We start from the raw sequence: 22,895 nt of genomic DNA on the forward strand, positions 1-22,895 counted from the left end.
TAAGCTCGAGGCTGGAGCTTCTGCAGACGACGGACAACCGACGCCGTGAATCGAAATAGACGCCGGAGCAAGCTCACTGTTGCGGGTCGTCGCTCACCGTTGCGGGTCATCGCTCACCGTCGCGGGTCGTTTTGTTCTCTACTTCGAGGCTCGAGCTTCTGGCCTTCGATTCTCTACTTCTCTTGTGATAAGTTCTGGCCATAATTATCAAACCCGACTCGACCCAGCCGGTTCGACCAAAAATCCGGTCACCCGATCACCTGGCCGGGCCGAGCCACTCGTCGAACCGGACAAACAATGGACCCGGTAAAACCGGTTTGACCCGACCAGTTTTTTATTAGAGAAAATGACAAATAGGTCCCTGATCTTTTGCCCCGCGGACATTTTCGTCCCTGACCATTGAAAAATACTTTTAAGTCCCTGACCTTCACAAAACTTGGACGGATCAGTCCCTCACGGAGACATTTGAACGGATCAGTCCTTGACGGAGGCATTTGGGCGGAGGGACTGATCCGTCCAAGTTTTGTGAAGGTCAGGAACTTAAAAGTATTTTTCAATAATCAGGAACAAAAATGCCCGCAGAACAAAAGGTCAGGGACCTAGTTGTCCTTTTCTCTTTTTATTAAAACCGGTGACCCGGCCGGTTAATTTAACCCGGTCCGGGTCATGGTTTTTTTGTTCAAAATGCCTGAAATGGGGCGTCGTTTCACTCCAGTCCTTCACCCCCTGTTGATTTGCATGAAATGAAAGCATGAACCCTAATGGCTAATGTCCGTAATCTGAATGGAATTGGAATCCCCCTAACCCCCAGCCAGCCTTGTGTCTCTTCTCTCTCGAGCTCGACAGTCCATCACTCATGGCGGCTCACGGTGGCTCACGGCGTCACCTTCACTTCGTCACTCACTCGTCGCTCCCCTCACCTCGTCGGTCGTCACACTCAGTCTCTCACGGCCTTACCTCGTCGCGGTCTCGGTCTCTCACCTCGTCCCCTCACCTCGGTCGTCGTCGCGGTTCCGTGCACCTGCGCTCGCTTCGTCGTCTTCTTGCTTCTCAAGGTCTCTGTCTCGCACCTGGTCTCGATCTCTCCCTTCCATGCGCTCTTCGTCGCCGGTAGCAGAGGCAACAGATCCCGGTGGGCTGATCTTTGTTGTCGGCTTCTTGCTTTGAGCCTTGCCGTCAGCTTCTCCCTCGCCATCAGCTTCTCCTTCGCCGTCAACTTCCTTCGTGCAACACGATTTGGTGAGTTTCCCCTGGTCTTTCTGCTTCAATTTTGGTGCTGCATCAATGCACTTTGATTTTGTTGCTGAAAGTAATTTGTTGCTGAAAGTTGAATGTGCTGCTGAAATTTGTTACTGATTATCATGAACCTTGAATTTGTTGTTGACATGCCAAAATAATCACTTAGCTTAAGTTTGTTCATCGCCGAAAATCATTGCTGAGTTTATTGAACCTTGAATTTGGTGCTGTTTTGCAGAATAATCACTTAGTTAAGTTTTGCTTCATCTCTCTGCCCAGGTGAGTTTCAGCTTTGGCCTTGTTATTTGATGCTGAACATATCATGAATGTGGTTGTTGCTGAAAGTAAAATTTGTTGCTGGATAACTGAGTTGAGTTGAATTTGTTACTGAACCTTGTTGTTGTGTTGCTTAAAAAATGCTAAATCTTTTGTTGATGTATGTTAAGGGATAAGAGATAAGAGAGTTGGTCACTAACAAAATTAGTTTGGTACAGTTAGTTAGGGTTTGTTATTCTGATTTCTAATCTTTCTCTCTTTTCCAACTCTGTTATAAATGAAGCTCTTGCATCCCTCTAAGAGGTATGTAGAATTGATTCATTGATGGAAGAATAAGATGAAATTAATTTAGTTTGCTAGTTTGTTGTAGCTCTCTCTTCAAACTCTTCTTTCTTTGTTTCTGATGTTCTGCATAATGCAGTGTTTCTTATGGAAGATATAGATGTAAATCAAAATGAGAAAAATGTTGATCAAGCTCCAAATTTGTCCTATGAAGATATAGATGTCGATTTTAAGATCACTTGGACTTGATTTATCGATTGTGTTATCTTTTGCTTGTTCTTGTTTATTTAAATGGTGAAAGTATTTTGTACTAGAAACTAGTTTATTATCTCTTTTTGCATCATTAGTTATGTCTAAAAAATAATATTTGATTATTATTATGTTTGTAAAGACTTGCATTTTAAGTTTTAATACTTAATTTTAATTTTATTTATATAATTTGTATTTTTTTAAATTATGACCGGGTCAACCGGGTGAATCAGTGACCTACCGGTTGAACCAGTGACCTGGTGACCCAGTCATATGACCGGGTTGATTGCCGGTTCGGTTCTGATAACTATGAGTTTCTGGGTTTCTGGCTTCTGTTCGTGCTGTTTTCGTTTTTTGTTCTGGGCTTCTGTTCTTCTATTTTTTAATTTTTTAATTTTGTTTTTTATATGATTAATCAAATGTTGAATAAACTTGTTGTATGTTGAATTTGAGAATAAATTTGATGTATGTTGAATTTGAGAAGTTTGCTCTGCTCTGTTCTTCAATTTTTTTTATCTTTTCAATTCTGCTCTGTTCAATTTTTTGTTAATTTCAATTTTGCTCTCTTGAATGCCATATGAATTGTATGAACTATGAATTGATATATTGGTCTGGATTTTGGAAACCCTATCAGAGCTGCAGCCACCTTAAAAAACTTGGCTTGTTATATTGTGGTTGTACTTTACAGAAAGAGTGCATTGTAATCATGGTCCAGTGGCAAAGGCATTTCTTGCCAGTTTTTCGTCAAATTGCACACTTTGCTACCACCTCATCTCCCCAAGGTTGGTGATTTATGTTTTTAACTATTTCCTTCTTGCAAACTATGTGAAGTTGCTCATGCTTTACTCTTATTTTTTTAGGTTTTATTAAATACTTTAGAAAACCTATTTCTGTACATCGTAGGTAAGGGTCTGACGACGTTGACAGCAAGAACAATACTATTGCCCTCAATTTCAATTCGTAGCCCTGTTTATCATTCTTTCCAATCCCAGGTTTTGATTTACATTGTGACTGATCATATCACGTTATAAGCTCTCTACTTAAACTCTATTGAGAGATAGTTGGAGTTTACACGGTTCTTTTGTTTTAGGGAATTTCGGGTTCTACCTGTTTACTTTCTAAGTCATCAGATCTGGAATAAACACCAACTTCCTCCCCGTTAGCCTTAACTTCCTTTTTGGGTAGCAAAGAAGCTCAAGACCAGAAGCAGACACCTGTTAAGAAAGAAAGAGTTCAAGCAGTAATGTCAAAAATAAAGCAGGTTTGTTTTTTTTCCCTTGTGTAATTCTGTTATCTTGTATTTCTTAAGTAATTGCTCAATTTACATTATGGACATGACACAAATCTTTTGATTTCATTGGTTTTCTTTAATTTATGCTAAAGAGTACTTATCATTCAAATAGTTTAATTCCATTTCATTTTAATAAAAAAGCATGTCTATGATTTCTACTTCTGCCTCTGACTCTGTTTTGAAAATGGTACTTCTTCCAAAAGCAACAACAAACAAACCCCTTTATTAAGACAACCCTATTATGAAGTAGTCTAACAGAAAATGAGAGGACTGAGAGATGCTTCTTATAAGAGAAAAAAAAAACAATAAATATGATTGAAGCGCAGGTTTCTAGTGTCTAAAAACGTCTGAGAGAGAAACTCCTATAAAACATCAATCTTTCATCCTGAAAGGTGCTTTTAACAAAACTATTATGATTTAGACAAGGAAATTGTTCCTGCTTAACAGGTTCAGTCACTGCCATTGTGCTGACTGTATTCATTTCTACATCGATTTATCAGTTTTTGTATGTAATATTCTTTATAATAATTATTTCCATTTTATCTTGAAATAAGATTTTCGAAGATTCCTGAACTTTTGAAATGCCTTATAACCATTGGGCACTTCATGCTTGATGATATGATACACAACTCAACTCAACTCAAATGCTTGCACTAACTATGAAATGCCTTTCATGCCATTCACAATTATTGTTATATTATTATGGATAATTCAGTTTTAACAACATAATATTTGGTGCTGCAGTGATTTTGTCAATGCCAAATTGCCAATATATCGTGAATTGCTTATGGATATCATTTTTTCCCCTGTTAATATGGGTCATTCTGAAGTAACTGCTTAAAATACAATGTTAGCTAGTTCAGACTGCAGCATAGCAATAGTTTGAAAACTGAAAAGTATAACATGATCTGTTTCATCCTGAGACTATTGGTTGAGCATCTCTGAACGTGCCCATAGAGAATACCAGGTCACCAAGTCAAATGGTGCCTCTGCCTACTTTTTGAGAAACTTTCTGTGTTTCTTCAGTCAGCATAATTTTCTGGTCAATGAAAAGCCACCCTTGGATTGAATGCTATGGAAACATGATCATAATTTCTGGGTTTCTGTTTTTCTGTGGTCCAGTTAGCATATATGACTGATTACCTTATTTTTCAACGTGCTTTCTCAGAGTCCTAAGAAGGTCAACTTGGTTGCTGCTTTGGTTCGTGGTATGCTGGTTACAGATGCATTGCTGCAATTGCAAGTGACAGTAAAGCGAGCTTCAAGAACTGTATATCAGGTAATAAGTGGTATTACACTGTATTTTCATTTCTGTGTGTAGACAAAACTAAGAGTATTCAATTGCTTCTTCTAGAGCACCATACAGCATCAAGGCTAGGCTGTTGATTTATCTGTCCTCATTGGTTTCTAACCAAGAGTTCGTATTTCCTTAGAACAAGTTCAGCTGTTGGTGTAGTCGGTCATTAAGCCTTGTATCTTAGCAATATATCTGCAACTCTCTAAAGTCACAGATTCATTCATTCACAAAATAGACCATAAAGATCAACTTCTTTCTTACCTTTAGATACTTTCAGTGTTGTTGTGCTTTTTCTCTAGCTACCTTATGTCCTTCTCTATCATTTTCTACATTCTTTTGGCTTTCTGGATTGTCCAATTTTTTCTCCTCCACTTCGGTCCACAATTTCAAGGGCCTTATTGTTGTTGTTGTTGAGTTGTTTCCGTGTGGCCTCAAGGTCACGGTTTCAAGCTGTGGAATTGGCTACTTATGTAATTATCAGGTTAGGCTGTCTACATTACGCCTTTTTGGTGCGGCCTTTCTAGGATCCTGCATTAACACGAGATGCTTGTCTACAGAGCTGCCTTTATTATTATTATTATTATTACGCACTGCACTTGTAGTTTGTTTCCTACATATATTTCAGCTCCCAAATCTCATCACTTCTTCCCCTTAATATTACCATTATCTAATTCTATGGGATTGTTCCTCCTTTTCCATGATCTGTGCTGGTAAATGCAGAATTGGAAACTTATGTTTTAAAGTTATAAGCACTGCAGGGTATTACTCAAGCCCAAGGAAATGCCGTAAATAATCATGGATTGGATGCAGAGCGCCTCATTGTTGGTACGCTTCAAATTTTGCAATTGTGTAACTTAATTTGTTTAGCCACTTTGTTTAAATCCGTGCTGATGCTGTTTCATATTTCTTGCAGCCGAAGCGTTTGTTGGAAAAGGATTATTCCGGAAGAAAGTTTCTTACCATTCCAAAGGAAGAGCCGGCATCAAAGTCAAACCGGAATGCAGGCTAACAGTTGTAGTAAGAGAAATAACTGCTGAAGAAGAGGCGAAGATTGCGAGGTTGAAGGTTCACAATTTCCGCAAGCTCACGAAGCGTGAGAAACGGCTTGTGCCGCATCAGCTTATTGTGTCCAATCCTGTTTGGGGCCGCAAAAACAAATCTAGCGATCGCACTGCTGCATGAGCTTCTTAAATATTTCAGAGTTTCAAAATAGTTGTTTAATGGTTGTGGCATATTCTTGTTATCCATCTTCATGTGATAGAAATAGTTGTTAAGAAATATCCTGGCTAGTTTCACATCGAGAGTAACTCCAAATGTTAGGATATGTATGGAGAAATTTGTCTACCCCTTAATTCTAAGGTGGTTACTCCAATGAAGACATTGTGAACTGTTAGATAGTTTAATATATTTGATTGAACTATTTAACGGTTCATAATATCATTTTCACAAAAATGCTTTTATGGAAACAGCCACCTCATTCGAATAATAAAATTGTGTTTGAACAATTCCCCTCTTTTATTATTATTTCCCAATTCATCCTTCTCAAAATATCCCAGGATTCCTTTCTCTTGTCCTTTCGTTTTAACCCAAAAACCAATGGCACAAAAGGCTCTTGCTTTTATTTTGAATTATTTGTAAGGGGTACTATGTAATTTTATTGAACATGAAGTAGCAAATGGCTTTTTTATTTTTTTGTCATGGTAGCAAATGGAGAAATCTTGTTGGACCGTGATGATGGGTTTGCAAAAATACTTTTTGGATCTTTAAAGAAAGTAAAAACATTTTGGAATAGAGGAGTGAACTGACTGGCTATAGAAAGTTTCAAGATACATCTCTTTAATTTTGTTGGTTTGCATAAAAATCTGTTACTTCCTCTCTTCTCAGATTCAGCAAAACCTAAACTCTTTCACAGATTCTCTCCACTTCTATTACCACCGTCCGCCACCCTCCTCCTCCCTCACCGCCGCGCTCTCCCTTCTCACTGCTTCCTGCTTCCCCCTCTCACTCTGAAGGTCACCGCAGCACCGTCGTCGTGCACCTGAGAAACATGTTCGAGGAGAACGTTGTCATCGCGTGCCTCACCCAGCCCGAGGAGAATCGTCATGTCAGAGGAGAATCATCTTCATCGCCGTCAAGCAAGATCGTCAGAGTTAGAATCGTGTTTGTTCGTTCTCTATCGCCGTTGGCAGCCTCTTCTCTGTTGGCCGCTCTTCCTTCCGGTAAGTCAACCTCTGTGATTTTTGTGATTTTCATTTATCTTGAAGTATTTGTTAATTATTATAGCATTGTTGTGATATCTGTCATTTTATATTTCTGTGATTTTTTGTGATTTTATATTAGTTGTTGTCTATGTCCTAATGATGAAAATTCTTGCTTGTGATACCCAATTTCCGACAGATCCGGATCACTGCCAGTCATAAGATGTTACTTCCCAGTAGCCCTATAAAACTCTAGACTCGATAATATTTACTACATATAAGCCTTTCGTATTAACGGAATCGCATATGTTAACTTATTTTTATCATATAGCTTTTTTTAACAAACCTATTAACAAAACCATGAACATCTTCAGAGATATACAATATAAAATAAACACCAGACTAACAGCAAAGTCAAATAACAACAAGATTACAGAAAAGATTTCATACATATATATGTCTTAAGTTAGTTCATACAAACTTGACATGCTTAGATAGATATATATATATATACATATAGACTTATATACAACTAACAACTTTCCAGATACCTGGTTCATAAAGAAAACTCCTAAGCTGGTACCCGGGCTAAAAGAAAAGAAAATATCAAGTCCTGTCCCTCAAAAATGCTACAGAAGTGAGGAAAAGCAAAGTCTAAGGAATGAATACCATCTATCATACATTCTTTCTACCGTCGAGGCACAACTTTGCAACCATCAGCTCAAGACTAGTTTCGAGCATCTCCTGTAGGGTCCGACAACACATGCTCCTCTGGTACCTCTCTGAATATAACTCCTGTGGTGGTGATTAAGTCTGGATCTTCCATCTGTGGGGAAAGGGAAAAGGAAGGGGTGAGAACCTATATGGTTCCCAGTAAGGTGACATCGTGAAAGCGCATCTCTCTCGTGAAACCTAGAGTTTTGTCTCTATCGTAATAACTCGCTTACTAAGTCTCTCGGCTACTTCCGTATCGTGGGCTCTGACATAACTCTTTCTTGGCATCTTTCTTTGGGATGAATGCCGTTCTCACGCTATTCTCTATGACTATTATTCCTAACTCTATTATCTTATTCTAAGCTTTGAGAAGGTTACGTCATAATCTTAAAATACAAACAAGAATCAGAAAATAGAGAATTAACAAGAAGCAGATGACACATTACAGAAAGAATGAACAGTAAACAATCACAATCAAATGTGCAAACAATTTATGATGCATGCCTGTTCCTAGTGCAAGTCATGAGCTCATGCGTCAATTGTCTACCCGCAACCTGACATTACTCGGGGTGAACCCCGAATATGGTTCCTTTACTGTGTCAGTTAGACACCTTGGCATCACGGTTATCCGTGTCAGTTAGGCCTCATCATAATAACATTTTAATGTGTATCACAGTAAGAAACAGTGCTATCAGTTAGGCAAACATTTTCGCATTAGCAATCTCAGAGTATCAGTTAGGCGGACACTTTCGCATTAGCAATTTGGCACAAAGGCCCATTCAACATACAATATGCTATCAGTTAGGCAGACAACCCGTAAGGGTGGTTTTAGTGCTATTTTAGAGGAGATTATGTCCGAATTTCTATAAAAGTTCTGGAACTTAGTTAAATATAAATGTGTAAGTTGTCCCTAAGAAGGTTTAAGGTTAATGGGTGATGCGAAGGTATGTATAATTAGACGGTGGTGCGGAGGTATGTATAGTTAGGCGGTGATACAGAGGTATGTTTTATAGTGTTGGTGATGCGGAGGCATGATAAGAGAAAGTAAATGAGAAACCATGTTTGAAAGAGATAATTGAAATGAATAAGTAAATTATGAAAAGTGTATGTTGAATGGGCCTTGTGCCAAACTGCTAATGCGAAAGTGTCCGCCTAACGGATAGCCTGAGATTGCTAATGCGGGAATGTTCGCCTAACTGATAGCACTGTTCCTTACTGTGATACACATTGAAATGTTATTATAATGAGGCCTAATTGACACGGGTAACCGTGATGCCAAGGTGTCTAATTGACACAGTAAAGGGACCATATTCGGGGTTCTCTCCGAGTAACATCGGGTTGCGGGTAGACAACCGACGCATGAGCTCATGGCCTGCGCTAGGAACAGGCATGCATAATCTTGTTTGCGCATATGAACTTCTTGTGAATTATTTACTGCCAACACCAATTAATAGCACAAGAAACAGATCAACACACAAACAAATTGCAAGAAGACAAACAGCAGAATCATAGAGAAACAAGAAAAGCAAACACAATCGAATGCAAATGTGCAAACAATATGATGCATGCCTGTTCCTAGCGCAGGCCATGAGCTCATGCGTCGGTTGTCTACCCGCAACTCGACGTTACTCGGAGTGAACCTCGAATATGGTTCCTTTACTGTGTCAGTTAGACACCTTGACATCACGGTTACCCGTGTCAGTTAGGCCTCATCATAATGTGCATCACAGTAAGAAACAGTGCTATCAGTTAGGCGAACATTCCCGCATTAACAACCTTAGGCTATCCGTTAGGCGGACACTTTCGCATTAGCAGTTTGGCACAAAGGCCCATTTAAACATACAATATGCTATCAGTTAGGCGGACATTCCTGCATTAGCAGTCTTAGGCTATCAGTTAGGCGGATACTTCTGCATTAGCACTCGGCACAAAGGCCCATTCAATATAATTCTCAACTCTTATTTCATTCCTTGTTCCTCATTTTTCTTTCTTCACTATATCTCTCAATATCATTGTCTTTAATTGAAGCTATAGTATTTGCTTTAATTAATCAATTCTGCACTATTATCCAACTAATTACTAATTCATGCACAGCGGCTGAAGGAAAATTGGAATTGAATGGTTGAAGTTATTGTGGATTTGTAATGACAATTGAGGATTATTTTTTTATTTTAAATTTTTCTGTTTTTTTTTTTTCGATTTTCTTTAGCTTTTAAAATACGCGGATAACTTTGGAGACTCCGATCCCCGACGGATACCGACGCCCGATGCCCGATGCCCGATGCCCTAGGCGGGGGCGGGACCGGGGCCGGACTATGGGCTGCATTTGTTTACAGAGACAGGGACACTGAGACACAAAATCGTGTTTGACAGAAGAGACGTGGACAGAGACAATGTGTCCAGAGACACTGAATTAGTGTATTTTGTGTCCATCCTGACAGGAAGGACACATAGACACTAGCAAGGGACACAACTTATTTTTTATTTTTTCTTTCATTATTCTTGTTAATTTTTTATAATTATATTTTTTATTATTATATTTTTCATCTCAAATTTTTTGAATAAAAAAAATGAGAATAAATTGGATTTTCATAATTTGTTTTAGTTTATCACCAAACAGAATACAAGAACACAAAATTTTGTGTCTTTGTCCATTAGTGTCTTGTCCTGTCCTATTCTCAATGTCTTGTCCTGTCCTGTTCTCAGAAACAAACACAGCCATGGGGACGAGACGGAGTATGTCCCCGCCCCCCATGGGACCCATTGCCATCACTAGGTTCTACGGTGCCATTTGAGCCGCTAGTTGCATTAAAAGAAAAAAACTTGATAACGCAAAATAAGGATTCGTTATATAGGTTATAAGAGGTGCGTGTAAAACAAACGGGGTGTCGGGCGTGGAGTGAAAGCTATTTGGATACCATCTATGTAATTTTTACATGGATGTAGAGCTTTTCCCATAATAAAAAATGGTCATGAATTAAAAAATCTCTTTGTTTTTTTATGTGTTAATTTGTTTGAGAGATAAAAAATATGACAGTATTATCTATGTAAATTAGTAATTTTGGAGTTAATAAATTGTGAGTATTATATTTTTAAGAGAAAAATTTTTGAGGATCAATAATTTTTAGTATTTTTAGCTATTATTTGATCAACATAAATACTAAAATTTTTTTAATAAATAAATTTTTACTAATTCATATGTGCAAAATCTGAAAAATTTAAGTACAAACTATATTAATTTATGTGTGTAAAATTTTTGGTAAATATTGGTGTAAATTATATATTTCTTGTGTGTAAAACATTTATAAATATAGCCAATGAGTTATAGTTCAAATGATATAGTCTCCCCATACTCATCTAAGAGATTGCGGGTTCGAGTCTTCTATTTTTGATAATGTATATATATATATATATATATATATATATAGATGCAACTGTTGATCAAAAATGATAATATTTACTAACCATGTAGCATTGCTCTTTTTAATATAATAAATCAATAAATTTTTTATTTTTTATTAGATTAAATAATTTTACTATTTAAATCTTATTACAATTTTATAATTTATGCATTTAATTTATTTTATCTAGATTTCCTCTACCTTGCACGTAGATAAAACACTAATAATAGGATAAAGATTAAAGAGAGCATAACAATAGAATAATAGAATAAAATTATTAATTTCAAAAGGAATATATTAACTTTTTGAAAAGGAAAAAAATTTAGAATATTTGACTAAATTTCAAATTGTGTGTTATAACAAGTCTTAGCTCTCTGCTTCTCCCACCATTACTTGCTCTCAGATTCTGATTCTGATTCACTTTGTCTCCAATCCCAATCCCAATCCCTCTCTTCTCTCAACCACTTCTCCGCCTTCGATGTTCGCTTCAATTTCCTTTCTTTCTTTTCTTTCATGTTTCTCTGTTTCACTGCTTTTGGCGACAATTGGCGGGAACCAACTGTGGATTCCTATACCCTTTGATTCCATTCACAAGGTTAGCCTCTAAAGATTCATTCTTGGAATCTTCTAAGAAAAGGGTGCGTTTCGTTTCAATGGCTACCTATCCTCCTTCTTCCTCCTCCTTCTCGCACTTCAGTGCTTGGAACCATGTTGTTCCATCACCATCTTCCTCATGTAGCTATGGCGGGAATTCCATGGCTCCCGCCGCTTCCGCTTCGGCCATAGAGCAGACTCTGAGGCACATTCCTGGTGTAGCAGTTGAATGGAACCTTGAAGAACAAGCTATTCTTGAAGATGGACTTGCTAGGTGAGTGATTATGTTACCCTTTATTGATCATATCTATGGTTTTTTGTTTTTGGTATCATAATTAATATACGTATCTATGTTTAGAATGATTTCCTAATTTATATGCAATTTGGGATTCAAACGTTGGGTATGAAGTTGTGTTTAAACTTGGAGAGAACCAAAAATATATGCAACTTTGTAAGTTATTTTGGCTGCTTAAGATGAATATTGTTGTTTCATGTGACGATGATAGTTAATATCTGTTGAGTGGTTCAATATGTTTGACTAAATTGCGTAATATAATGCGTGTTAACATCTTAATTATCGTCTTTTGTACCCTCCAAGTTTGGATTGCATTTTGAGCTTATGTCAAATTCATTTATTTTGTTGTAGGTATGCTGGTGTTGGTTCTAACGTAACAGTCTATGCGACCATAGCACAACAGCTGCAAGATAAGACAGTTAGGGATGTGGCGCTTCGAGTTCGGTGGATGAAGGAAGTAAGCTATGTAATGTTTTTTTCTGTCAATGGTTTATGTAATTGTGATGTGAATCCCAAGAAATTATGTTGCGTGTTGACAATTTTGATGATGATGATGATCCTTTTTTTAATCAAAGATTGTTATAGAAGGCATGAGAATTTCATGAGATTGCTTTAGAATTACTTTTTGCTGGTTTTTGATTTAATTGATAAGAGCCAGTTCTATAGTGACATGCTTAGTTTATATTTTACAGAAAGAAGAAAACATTCAAAATAGCAAGAAGAGGAAGGATGATCTTAAGTTAACCAAGAAAAGTAGAAATAGAAAGGTATTGCATCACTCGATCCTCTTTTTCATTTTACCTTCTTTTTGTTTGGTTATATAGCGCTAGCTCTTTTTAGTTTTTGTTTTCAGTGGAGACACTGTTAACAAGCAGCATGCATTGTTGTTGTTATTTTGCTTATTTTTCTGAATGTTAAATAAGGGGAAATTTCACATGTTGAGTAATAGAATTACTAAGAAATAGTGTGACAAAAAGGAAGTAAACAGAATATACTTTCATAATTTTATTTTGTAGCAGTGGAAACTCAAGTTTCCCTCTTTTTTTTTTTTTGTTTCTTTTGCAGGAGAAAGTTTCAGGCCGTGCAGTGCCTTCTTCTCGCCTTATTGCTCGATCCGATGTTGCCTCATCAGTGCCACGAATGGCTACGATGAAAAGTACTGATTGTACCTCTTACAAAAGTCTGTTTCCATATCATTTTTCATTTTATTTGCCTCTAGAAATGTTCTGTATTTGCATTCCTTGCTTTAATTTTCAAGCATAAAGAACCTCCTCTGAACTTTGCTCTTTTTTGCAGCAATTGGAGGTCTAATAGGTACACTCATGGAGCAAAATGCACAGGCCTTCAACCAAATCTCAAAAAATCTTGCTTCTCGTATGGTGAGTCAAGGGTGTTTGTAACTTGTTGAACAACCTAAGGTGTCTGAATCCTATGGATAAAAAGGGTTATTAAAGCATTTTTTCTATTTAATGTTTATATCAATGTTTATGTATACTCTAATATATTCCCCTGTGAAAACTGCTGAGAGTTGTAATATAGTTTTATTTATGAGACTTAATTTTCTAGTTGATTAGTTCATCATTTCCATTCTTGTTGGCTGCAAAATTAACATATAATTTTTTTTATTCTTTTCAAATTTGTTTACAGCATGGGAAGAATATTGAGATTTTCCACCAAGTGAGAGAGAACTTCAATAAAATTATGAAAGAGTAAGTTATAAACAGCATTTTGACTATGCTTAAGACCAATGTTACTCATAAACTTTTCTGTTCTGCTTTTATTTTTCATTGCAGTTTGAATGAAACACCAGACCCAATGAGCCTAATGCCGCCCCTTCCGAAGTTGCTTGCGTTAGATGAGATGGAAAAGTTATCCAACCGCAAACCGCCATATACCTCTATTTTTCAAGAAACGGATTTCATTTTGTTATAGTATTACTGTAATTTCGAGAATAAGGTGTATGGGGATAGTTATCTTATGATGAGTTGCCATGTACTTTAGCAAAGTTAAATCATTAAAAGATTAAAATACAACTGTCTCCATGCAGTATTGAACTTTGCTCATTTATCAAACTAATTATGCTAATTTAGGGATGACAGAAATTTGGTCTAATTCTTGGTTAGACATTGTCAGTAAGACAGAAAGTGAGTTAAAAGCCAACTCAGACTTAGACTCGTTAATAGCTCAATAAATTAAGATCATGAGTTTGTGAACTTAACTTTAGTCGGAATTTTAGCTAGTATATTAAATGAGTGGAGTTTTAACTTGGATAAACTCTTATATATTGTTTATTATAATTATTTATATTAATAATATAATATGAATGTATACTTTTAATTTATAGTAATAATATATAATTTTAATTACATATACATATAATTTTTACATATAATTATAATGGATGATATAAATTATAATTGATAGATTGACAATATATATAATTGATAATTTTTTTTATATATGTTATAATTTATTTTTTTTATTTAGATTATATATATATCCGAAAAATCCAAAGATATTAAATTTATTCTGTACAGAATCTAGCAACACTAATCACAAAAGAAAAAGAAGGGGGGTGGTAGGTTGGGTAAATTTGCTAATTAATTATAGAATTTATCTATTATGCATTCACACATTAAAATTATAAAATAAAAATTTTTTATTAAAAATATAAAAAATTTAAATTTTTTATGTATTTATTTTATATTTATTATATAAAAATATTTAAAATTTTCTATTAATAATAAGTTTATTATGTGTTAGCTAAATCCTTAATTATAAAAGAGTATAATAAATTTAAAAAAACTCTTGAGATCAATAATTTTTAGTAATTTTGGTTATTATTTATCTCGCATAAACATTAAAATTGTCTTTAACAAATTAATTTTACTAATTTATGAGTATAAATTTAAAAAAAAATATGAGTACAAATTATATTAATTACTGTATATAAAATTTTAATAAATATAAATATAAATTATATATTTTTTGTATATAAAATATTTATAAATATAAATATAAATTATTATTAATTAAATATTAACAAAAAATAATAATATTTACTAGTTATGGAGCATTGTTCTCAATCTATTGCTTTACCTTTTACAATAAACAATAGAAAACTGGATCTTCACATATTAGATTCCAACTTAGCCGTTATTAACATATTTTCTCCGACGCTCCTGTTTTGTTTTAGTCTTCTAGATCAGAAAAAGGGTATTTGGGGAAACTCACCACGAAATTCGACCGTTACATCTGAATTATATTGAAAAAACCCCTAGCACCCTCTTCCTCCTATAACTTCACAAAACTTTCTTTTCCCTCACACTGTTACACTCTCAAATTCAGAATCCCTCTCTTCCTCTCTCTTCAATGGCTGATACAGAACAGAACAACACAGTAAGAAGAAACGCGTCCATAATGGAGTGGAAGCAAATGCACCCACTCCACCAAATCGCAGAGACACCAACGCACAAACTCCTACTAAAGCAATGGCTGAAAGAAGAAGAACTCATCCATGGCCGAATCGCACTGAAAGAAACCCAAATCGACTCGGTTCGCAAAGAAATCACAATGCTCCACATCTTCTTCTTCCTCTTCCACTCCCTGACCCTCATGCTCCTCTTCACATCCTCTTCCTCTGTGTCTTTCTCAGAATCTGAATCTTCTTCGTCCGCGTGCCAGCGCTGGTGGATCCCTTCGCTGTGCTCCTTCGTGTTCTCATTGGGCCTGGTTTGGGCCGTGAGGTACAAGAGCGACGTGGAGAGTCACATGGAGAAGGCGCTTCAGAGAGAGAAAGAAGACAAGATTCTTTTGGGGAAGTGCGTGGAAGAGCTGAAGAAGAAGGGTCTGGAATTCGATCTGTTGAAAGAAGTTGATGCTCTCAGAAGAGCAAAGAGTTTGAGGGTTGTTGAAGGGAAACATCAAGAGATTCGGAAATGGTCTTCCAGAGATTTCGTCTCCTTTTTCTTGTTTTCTATGGCTTGTTTGGTTCTTGCAGTTACCAAAGTTATCTTGTGCGGTTAATTAAAGCTCGGAAGAACAACCGTGGTTTGTTTTGAACTGCGATTGCTAACAGTGTTTACAATTGGGAAATGTGTGCAGAATTTACTGGTTCTGCATTTTATTTTTTGGTGTATTTTGAAAAGTATCAAGTTAAGTTGATGGAATAAATTTACCTTTTGATTTGTTGTTCTATGTTCTGATTTATATTTGGACTTTGATCTTATATGATCAAAGAAGAAAATTAGCTTTTGTAAGATAAAACAAAGCAATCTGGTGTTGTTCAAGTTTCTTATTTAGGACAGGCAGAGAGGAAATTGTAAACAAATATATGAATATAATAAATTGTAAAGAATATATGAGCAATTCACCTATTACTTGGCGACAAATTAAAGCTTATGTATAAATTGGAGAAAAATTCAGAGTACAATTTTCCTCACATAGATTCTGAATATATTTTATTACATATTTATGTACCAAAATGATAAAAAATGTGGTACATTTACTCATTTAGCCACAACATAATTTTCCAAAAATCAATAAATCATGTAATTGTAAAGATATGAAATTTATAACAAGGTGGGTGGGTCACTCGTTTCATTTTGATTTAATTTCCTCGGAATTTTGTCCTTTCTCATCAATGGCAATTGTTGGAGCTGATTGCATGGTACTAACACTATGTTCCCTCAATGTGTTTGTATCAATAGCAACTTCTAAGTCATCTTTTTCAACCTCATCTTCCTCATCCAAAGCATCAATATTGTTGTTATTATTATTCTCTGAGGAACTCAAATCACCTTCTTCAGAGAGATATGCTGATTGGTTGGATTGGCTCTCATGTAACTCTCCTTCTTCATTGTTAACTACACTCTCTTTTGGTTGCATAGTTGTTTTCTCAATCTCTAGAAGCTTTTGAATTGTTTTAGTGGCTGCATCAATGGCCCATCCATCATTATCTGCATCTCTGGAAAATAACATAATGAAACAAATTTGTTGCTCAAGGTCAAGAAGGTGTGAAGTCTAGTTTGCCTTAAATATCATGATATAACCTCTTTTGATTATTGCATGCTTATCTTTTACACAAGAAATTAAATGGAGTAGTACAAATGTAATCACAATTGCATGAAATAGAATTGAGAAGGACTTGAAAACTTAAATAATAAAGGATGAAATCAAATTAGCGCATTTGAAAATTGTTGGTCCATTTTTACATGAAGCTATATTTCCATTATTTTTTCAGTTTAAGAAACATATGTGGCCTGAGATTTTTAAGTTTAAATTTGCAAAACTATGAACAATAAATGATTCTGAATTTTTCAATCTCTGTAACTAGGAAAGCATTACTTGAAAGGGTCAAGTCCTGCAGAATTAAAGGTTGACTTCATGAGAGTGAGAAGAAGCAAAGGATCATTGGAGAAGTATCCTCCATGCATTCCAATCTCCACCAGGAACTGAACATCCATGACAAACTGTACATGGAACAATGAAATGGATGAGAACCACTTAAAATTAGAGGAAACAAATATTGATATTAGTTGTCTTCCTAATTGCCATGGCTTTAGTTCATAGCCTCTTACTATTTAAACATAACCTTATCAAAAGATTTGTTGCTACTTGCTAGATCACTTAGGCTAATATCAGATAATTAGAGAGACCTATTTTTTATTTGCGAAAACATAAATATTCTCTTGTTAAAGACAACTCTATACTCGAAACTACTGACAAATAGGAGTATTTGCTGCCTTAACCAACCATGTGTTTGTACAAAAATCTATGTTTATTATGTCTAAATAGATAGTTTTCCCATTCAAAATAAATGTTACATTTTTTAAATTCAATTTCATCCAAAATAGTTGTTCATTGAAAATCCTATACAATGTTAATTAATTTTTTTCTACTAGCAACCTTATTAAAAGATGGGGGAGAGAGAGAATAAATGGAAAGAAAAAAGTAAATATAAAAATAAAATAATAGGTGTATTTTAAAATCAATCACTAAAATTAACCAATAATATAAAATATATATTGAAATATAAATACAGATTGAAAATGAAATGAACAACACATGTATTTATACGAAAATACATTGGTGACTAATTTTAGTATACAAATAATATTTTTGTATTTTTTTAAATTTAGGTATGTATGTAATTATAACTATATATTTATTTCAAATGGATTGGAGAAAATACACTCTTTTGAGGAGAAATAGGATAAATTATATCATAGAAATTTCTTCAATGAAGACTAAAGTTGGATAAAAAATGAAGATTGTAACTATATATTTTAGAGAAGTGTGTATATTACTTATGATGTCTTTATTTTTTTGGTTATAAAATGAATAATCTTCACTCTTTTATTAAAATTTACTGTTTTCCATATAATTACCCTTATATAATATGCTATTTTGGAAACTGAAAAGCGTGCAAATTACACTTATGCATTTTCTTCTTTAGCCTGTCAGCAAATACACAAAGATTAGGCTAATGAGTTATAGCTCAAATGGCATAGTCTTCTCATACTCACTTAAGAGGTTGCGGTTCGAGTTTCCCTATCTTCGGTAAAAAATAAAATAAAAAAATACACAAAGATTGGACAGAAAAGAGGGAAATTGAAAAAAAAAAAAAAAAACCTGGTTGGTTTCTTGAGTTGCATAGATGTCTTTGTTGTTGGAAATCCAAATAAACATAGATTCCATCAGCTCTCTCAGTAAGCCTATCAACCAATTCACTTCAAACATATTCTCTTCATCAAGTCTTTCTATTTTCCTCAGTTCCAGAAATAGAACCTGCCAAGGACCAAAATATAAGGGATCTTGCATAAGCATACTAGCAAGCTGATTAAAAATTATATATATATATATATATATATATATATATACACACACACATTTGTACTATTTTTCAGTTTCAAACTTGTTTTAAGTAGGAGAACGAGAAATTCTATACACTAAGCAAAAGAACCTATGATTAGCTTCTTCGGAAATTTCCAAATAAACAACTTCAATGAAATCATTCATTGTCTCACTATGTTCAACTCTATGCATTTCAATATTTTTATTATAGAATCACTCTTTTCACACACCTTGAGAAGTCTTAGGATGTTATGTGTAAAGATAATACCTGAAAGATACCAGAGGGCATGGTATATTGGATTCTGTTATCATCAAATTGATCAACATTTTGAATAGCTGAGAAAATCTCATGGCTATGGTAAGTAGCCGATACTTGCGCAATTAATTGCTGGCAAAACACAGTTCTCAGCTTATGTGAGCTCTCTTCAAGAAACAGCATGAACTCTTCAAGTTCTTGACGCTGATCAAAATCTAAATTTTCTTCCATTTCATTAGAATCTTTGCCACCATCATTGCTGCTATATATTCCCTTAACCATGACGAAGAGAAGCTTTGTTAGCGTCGACATATTAGCCAAAATCGAAACCTGCTGCGCAACCGACTCGGCTAACTTGATTCTTGGACTAACTTGATGATCTCCTCCTCTTGTGTCATAGGTAAGAGCTCTTTCAAGAATGGTGACATACTCTGTGATGAGGTTGCTGAGTGCACCAATGATTGAATTTCCCATTTGAAGAGCAACTAAAGGAGAAATATCTTCCACAATGGCCTAACTAACATAGTCACTGAGATATATCATGTCTCATGTGCATAAATAACAAGCTTTATGGTTTTATTTTGGATGATGTTATGAGAAACTATAACAAAATAAAGTTGCACTCTTACTAACAATTATAGCTTTCAGTAATGCTAGAGAGACAATAACCCAAAGTTACTTTATTTAAATTATCATTCATAATTTCATGCATGTAACATCTATAATTACACACTTATTACACCTAAAATTATTCAATTATTCCAGTGGTAACTAAGGTCTAAGGAAAGCAAAATAAGGTAAGCAGTAATTGAGGAATGCAAAATAAGGTCATTTTGAGCTGTTTTGTGCTAATTTTCTATTGTCTCGCAAACATTGTTGTATAGCTTTTGGCCTAGCCGTAATAAGCAACTGATCCAACAAAACTACTTTTCTTTGGTACAAAGAAAAATTTGAGTTGAATCAATGTAATAAGGGCAGGGGAATATTGCCTTTATATGGTAAAAGTAATTGATAAATAATATGTGCAGTTTTAGATTTCTTACCATGTGAAGACATGAATATGATAAACACTCTTAAGAACTGTTGGCATTTATATAGACCAAAGATATAACTTTATGGCTATGGAATTCCATGGCAGTTCCTCTTTTGGTTATACATATCTGATCAAACATATCTTGCCAATGTGGCATTAACATGGTTCAAAATTTCTCATGGCAGTTACTCTTTTTGGTTAGAAAGTAGGTATTTCTCAACTTTTACATATTTTATCAAGGACAAAATTTCTAAATTTACTGGTTCATAAAGTTAGTTGACCAATAATGCACTATGCATTAGTTTCTTTTTGTCTATTTTTATTACATTAGTTTGATTCAGATACATTGATTCAAGAATATACCAAAAGTGACCGAAAAACAATGAAGGTGACAGATAAAGGGAATAGGAGAAGCAGAACATACCTGTAAAAGTGTGAGAAATTTCCGGCCGCTGGTAGTTAGCACGCAATATTCCGGTTGCTCCTCGACATCAAGATTTAAGGATCCTCCACCGAACACTCCAGAAACAAGGTATTTCTCCAGACCCCAAGAATCACTTACTGAGAAGATACCAACAACTTTCTTAAAATGGTTTACATGTGTATTCAGAACCTCTTCAATGCAGGGACATAGAAGCATCACCAAGTAAGGCTGCAAAACCAAACTTTGATCCTCCAACAAGGAACAATACAACACCGCGAACTTCACAGCTTTTATGGCATATGACAAGCTACCATTAGTCGCCGAGATCTTCTTAACATACTCGTCGAACCAAGCAACAAATGACTTTGTTTCCTCACATGACCACATCATAAGTTCTGAGGCATAAGGAGAACTCTCTCCGCATAACATCACAAAGCTCTTAGCTGCTTGTGAAATAATAGAAAACACAAACCTTGCAAGTTCTCTTATATATGCTTCATTCGAAGAAGATTTAGACCACTGCAAATCTTTCGTTCCATCCATAATCCTCGAATGGTAATATTTTAGCAACAATTCTATAGCGAGTTGAGTCTCTCCAAGCCTGCATAGCCCTGATAGCACCTTTTGTAGCTCCGGTCCAGCCATTCTATCATTCTTAGCTATCTGTATCAACCTTTGTTTCAGCATTGACATCTTCTCAGAAATCACAGAGTTGTATAAGTTTATGTCAGAATCCGAGTAGTCTTCAAACTGGATTCCTTGGTAATGTGCATCAGCAGATTCTAGAAGCTCCAAGGCTTCATCTACCTTGTTTTCTGACATGAGAAGATCAAGCTTATCTGAAACATCGGTAATGTGAGCCTCGAATTCACTACGAATTAATGAAGGTTCATTATCTATGTGATCTTCAATGTTTGAGCTTAAGGACAGTATATTTGGATATATACGGTCTATAAGATCCCTCACTAGTCTTTTATGTGAAACAAAATGGTTCTCTAGTTGCACAAGTTCATTTTCCACTCCTGTCACTTCCTCTAGAATTCTACACATATGAGAGCATATATAAATTACAGAACCTCAATAATAATAATAATAAGCAATTCAATTTTGCAATATCAGTATCTAAAAAGTACATCAACAATTATGCTCACTAATTTTTTTTTCCACTTAAATGTATATACTTTCAACAAAAGTTGTTTCTTCGGAATTCTCCACAATATATTTGGTTTCCTACGGAATCCCCAACCTGGGGTCAAGGACTAATCTGTCGCAGATCGGAACTCCATTTAAAGGTTTGCCGCTGTCCAATGAGTTGTTGCATACACAAGGCGGGATTCAAACCCTCCGATATTTGCTTAAGAGGACTAATAAGCTAACCACTAGACCAACCCAAGTTGGCTCTCTCCACAATATATTTGACGTAACCTAACACTAACAATTATTGTTATTTGTTAGAAGTAATCCCTCCTTTGCACAAGATTCAACAAGTATGCCACATTATTTTTGTGATTTTGTAGAATTGTTTAAGATGGAGCAAATATTGTGGAAAATAAAAACAAAACATTACCTAAGGAAGGAAGAATAATTAGCAAAGATGTTTTTCTGCAAATCCTCACTTGCTGCTTCCTTAAGCTCTAAAAGTTCATCACACAGATGCTTGATTCCCTAATCATCAATAAATCAAATTTTTATATTTAAAAAAGAAAAAAGGAAAAATAAAGTGATCAAGAATAACAACAGCAATTAAGTTTTGTTCTACCAACTAAGTTCAACTACATGGATCAGACCACGTTACTATATCTTATATCGACATCATAAAGATTTCGACAAAATCTAAAATTGGCACATTAAGGTTACAAAAAGCGTTTGGACAATTAAAACTACCCTTCCAGTCATGGACTCAATTTCGCGTTCATCAGAATCATGCAGTGAGAGTGCAGAAACATCAGAACTAGGCTCTGATGATGGCACAGAGTTCTGAGATTCAGGTTGGGAGTGGTCTCTGAATCTGAACCTTCTTTGTGTTTTTGATGAAGATTCCATTGAAAGCTCAAAATGAGATATTTCGGAAAATGGAGAAAATGAAAGGGAATCAAGTAACTAAGAAATCTATGAGATATATACAGTGCTTTTTATCGGTGCTTTGGTATTTCCGATTCACACACTGAAGTTTTCATTCTTTATTTTGTCGTTGATGATGTCGTTATTAGAATCAAAACTTGTACTTCAGTTATGAGTAGTATCATTGGTATCTCCACCAAATAGCAATTATCTCAAAGATATTATATAGAGGACACCAAAAAAAAAAGAGAAAGATAATTATATACTCCATCCATCTCAAAATAATTGTTGCTTTCACTTATAAGTTCATACACATTCTTTCAAAACCTTAGCTTAATTATTTCTGGTTTCTCCTATAATGGCGGCAAACAGTGGCAATCGAGATGCCGACTACTTTACAAGTGCCGCCGACAGCATCAACCTCGCACCAACA

At 35.2% G+C, this 22,895-nt stretch overlaps 3 protein-coding genes and 1 pseudogene across 6 annotated transcripts; 3 read left to right on the forward strand and 1 right to left on the reverse strand.

Annotated features, from left to right (window-relative positions):
• Window positions 1-1,557: 1,557 nt before the first annotated feature.
• On the forward strand, window positions 1,558-6,136 carry LOC112727088 (uncharacterized; annotated as a pseudogene).
• Window positions 6,137-11,300: 5,164 nt separating this feature from the next.
• Window positions 11,301-13,863, forward strand: LOC112729176 (uncharacterized). Of its 4 annotated transcripts, none has more exons than XM_025779517.3 (7): window positions 11,301-11,812; window positions 12,185-12,299; window positions 12,526-12,600; window positions 12,899-13,013; window positions 13,130-13,212; window positions 13,481-13,542; window positions 13,627-13,863. In XM_025779517.3, the coding sequence occupies exons 1-7, from the start codon at window positions 11,598-11,600 to the stop codon at window positions 13,763-13,765; spliced, it is 804 nt and encodes a 267-aa protein (XP_025635302.1). In that variant the 5' UTR covers window positions 11,301-11,597; the 3' UTR covers window positions 13,766-13,863. The 4 variants fall into 4 exon arrangements, with proteins under 4 accessions (XP_025635302.1, XP_025635304.1, XP_025635303.1 ...); XM_025779519.3 differs by having other exon boundaries at window positions 12,899-12,989; XM_025779518.3 differs by having other exon boundaries at window positions 12,185-12,290.
• A 1,253-nt stretch (window positions 13,864-15,116) lies between these two features.
• Window positions 15,117-16,028, forward strand: LOC112727091 (uncharacterized). Its single transcript, XM_025776717.3, has one exon. It carries the CDS (start codon window positions 15,206-15,208, stop codon window positions 15,857-15,859), a length of 654 nt encoding a protein of 217 aa, XP_025632502.1. The 5' UTR covers window positions 15,117-15,205; the 3' UTR covers window positions 15,860-16,028.
• A 196-nt stretch (window positions 16,029-16,224) lies between these two features.
• Window positions 16,225-22,444, reverse strand: LOC112727092 (exocyst complex component EXO84B-like). Its single transcript, XM_072208195.1, has 7 exons — window positions 22,286-22,444; window positions 21,969-22,066; window positions 20,402-21,443; window positions 18,957-19,457; window positions 18,467-18,622; window positions 17,180-17,304; window positions 16,225-16,799 (listed from the first exon to the last, which is right to left on the reverse strand). Exons 1-7 carry the CDS (start codon window positions 22,442-22,444, stop codon window positions 16,433-16,435), a joined length of 2,448 nt encoding a protein of 815 aa, XP_072064296.1. The 3' UTR covers window positions 16,225-16,432.
• Window positions 22,445-22,895: the final 451 nt, after the last annotated feature.

Source organism: Arachis hypogaea, chromosome 12, assembly GCF_003086295.3.
Source record: "Arachis hypogaea cultivar Tifrunner chromosome 12, arahy.Tifrunner.gnm2.J5K5, whole genome shotgun sequence".
In the NCBI taxonomy this organism is placed as follows: Eukaryota; Viridiplantae; Streptophyta; class Magnoliopsida; order Fabales; family Fabaceae; genus Arachis; species Arachis hypogaea.